The following is a 1425-nucleotide window of genomic DNA, read 5'->3' on the forward strand; positions in this document are numbered from 1 at the left end:
TATAAAGGGGAGTCCCCCATCATTTGTAATCTTATAAATGATAATCTTATATTCATACAGATCAAAGCAATAGAATATTCTCTCTTTAAACTCGCGTTCTGTTGTTTATCAACTTGCTACTCTTTAACTGTTCTTGCTCTATCAAACTCGAGGGTTCATTAGCTCGAGGGCATTGATCAAAAGCTGGTTTGCTTTGCATTATTGTCAATTTGCATCACATATCTTTACACCACATTACAAGTTTGATGGTTAGGGTAAACACTTTTAATTTATGAAAGTTAATTAACAGATATATTGCGATAAGCAAAATTAAAATACTAACGGAGATACCAAAATTGCAATTTCCTAATTTATGTTTCCTTAACAAATTCTTCATCAGTCTAAAGCAGGCAAGGACTCTCCTCGCCGATAAAATTCCGAAAATTCCAACGACTCCTCGTAATCAAACAATCCCTCCAATGTCATAAAATCACAGCTACTGTAGACGCCGTAGCTATTTCCGTCGCCGGCTCCGGCATTCATCCCGAACTCGAACGAGTCAAAACTCGGTAACTCGTTCTCAAAACCAATTCCAGCGGCGTTCTCCGGCGTTTCAGTTTTGGCGTTAACATGGTAATCAGAAGCTGAAACGGGGGGAGGGAGGCCGAGCTCGTCATCCGAAGCTTCTAGAAGGTAGCCTAGGTCTGATTGAGCGGGCTGAGTTGACGGATGAACAATCTCTTCTTCGAAACTCCTGATTACCGAGTCCAGATCCTGAACCTCCGGTAGATGGTCTATTACAGTTTCCGGTTCATCTAAGACGTCCAGTATTTCTTCTCTGATCTGCTTGACGTCCGGCGAGTACAAGCCTAGACCGGCATCGGGCTCGGCGGAGTTACGGTTCACCTCAGGCTCCGAATTAACTTGGTTCGACTCGTGTGAGTTGAGAACTGCCTCCTCCTCTGTGTGCACTCGCTTTGACTCGGCTAAGGCGGACTTCGAGTCATCTCGGGATCGCTTGTTACGGTTTATCTCGGTTTTACACACTTCCATTAAGGCGAAATGGTAAAATTAGGAATTAGATTGATGTAAGGAGGATATTTTAGTAAAAGCAGAACAGAAATGAAGCGTTGGTTAAAGAGAGATGAAAAAGTGGTTAGGAAAGTAATTACAGTCGCTAGGTTAAAAGTCATATATTCTCTAGTCTACCTACTACAAAGACAAGAAAATGGTTAAAAATGCAAAGATTATGCTTGTAGGGTTGTATTTGTGGAGTAGCCAGTGAGGGAGAAATGAAGCAAAAATATTGGGTTATATAGTGGGCAAGGATAGAAATGCAAATGATATAAATTTTGAAAGTGGCAGAGATATGATGTTGTTTGGTTGAGATGGAAACATGTGACTGAGAGGAGTGGGTGGGGCTTACGTGGATGGAGGGAAAAAACT

The 1425-nt window shown here is 41.7% G+C and overlaps 1 protein-coding gene across 1 annotated transcript; it reads right to left on the reverse strand.

Annotated features, from left to right (window-relative positions):
* Positions 1-375: 375 nt before the first annotated feature.
* LOC109221904 lies at positions 376-1032 on the reverse strand. Its single transcript, XM_019386334.1, has one exon. It carries the CDS (start codon positions 1030-1032, stop codon positions 376-378), a length of 657 nt encoding a protein of 218 aa, XP_019241879.1.
* Between the last annotated feature and the right edge of the window lie 393 nt (positions 1033-1425).

The sequence above is a fragment of the Nicotiana attenuata genome, unplaced genomic scaffold, assembly GCF_001879085.1.
Source record: "Nicotiana attenuata strain UT unplaced genomic scaffold, NIATTr2, whole genome shotgun sequence".
Classification (NCBI taxonomy): Eukaryota; Viridiplantae; Streptophyta; class Magnoliopsida; order Solanales; family Solanaceae; genus Nicotiana; species Nicotiana attenuata.

Bases quoted from the DNA above. Each gene is read 5' to 3' on its own strand.
- LOC109221904 (XM_019386334.1), bottom strand. From the start codon at position 1,032: ATGGAAGTGTGTAAAACCGAGATAAACCGTAACAAGCGATCCCGAGAT.